The 779-nt window shown below is 48.8% G+C and overlaps 1 protein-coding gene across 1 annotated transcript in view; it reads right to left on the bottom strand.

The window, feature by feature from the left end:
* Nucleotides 1–779, bottom strand: part of LOC107576967 (diphosphoinositol polyphosphate phosphohydrolase 3-beta-like) — an 8,898-nt gene continuing 8,119 nt past the window's right edge. Inside the window, exon 5 of the mRNA XM_016263086.1 lies at nt 1–682. Within this exon, the coding sequence (XP_016118572.1) occupies nt 483–682 (200 nt within the window). The 3' untranslated portion in view covers nt 1–482. The remainder of the gene's footprint in view (nt 683–779) is intronic.

Here is a 779-nt window from a genome sequence, read left to right as displayed (position 1 = left end):
TCCGGTCAGGAGCAGCAGTGAAGGGGGCTTTTAAAGGGCTCGTCTGAGTCTTAAAGGGAAGTCTGGGGTCACGACAGCGCTAACGGACTGAATTCAGAGGTCAAACGCTGATAAAGCCACGTGGAATGAAACTGACATTCCCTACATCACAATCCCAGAATGCCGAGCTCCGCAGGTGAGAGTGATGGAGGAATAATGGAAGTGCACTTCCATGTAACTGGTTTGTAAAGCTGGTCAATAATAATTATTCAGTTGCAACAACTAAAACAGATCAGCCGACTGTAACTGACTTCAAAAATAAATCATTAAGGCATTCTTCACCGCAAATCCAACACGACTTTGGTTTGTCCCTCTAAAGAACGTCCCAAAGGTGCCTAAGAGGTGCTGTGAGGGTCATAAAGGCCCTGGAGATGTGTGTGGGTGGTTCATGTAGACAGAGGAGTGTTGATGTGTGTGTGTTGTTCTGTATGCGTGTGTGTGTCCTATCTGCGTGCGGTTGACGTCGGAGTGCTGAAGAGCGGTGTGAGGGTGCTGGGAGATGTTTGGGGCAGGAGCAGGTTGCCGTTGGTGGTAGTAGATGGGCGACTGATCCGCAGGCGTCTCAGGTACTCGGCGTGAACAGGTTTGTGGCTCTGTAGGACCTTGATGGCCTCGTCGACAGTAAACCATTCGCGCTTACGGCCTACGGGACAAATACTGCAGCATGAGAAAAATACACTGCCAAACACTGCAGATATTAGAATGTTATGAATACATGTACTGTGGGGTCTCAAATCTTT

Source organism: Sinocyclocheilus grahami, unplaced genomic scaffold (genome assembly GCF_001515645.1).
Source record: "Sinocyclocheilus grahami isolate Dianchi unplaced genomic scaffold, SAMN03320097.WGS_v1.1 scaffold4731.1, whole genome shotgun sequence".
In the NCBI taxonomy this organism is placed as follows: Eukaryota; Metazoa; Chordata; class Actinopteri; order Cypriniformes; family Cyprinidae; genus Sinocyclocheilus; species Sinocyclocheilus grahami.
The sequence above is the reverse complement of the archived record's forward strand: the minus strand, read 5'-3'. Positions and strand labels throughout refer to the sequence as shown.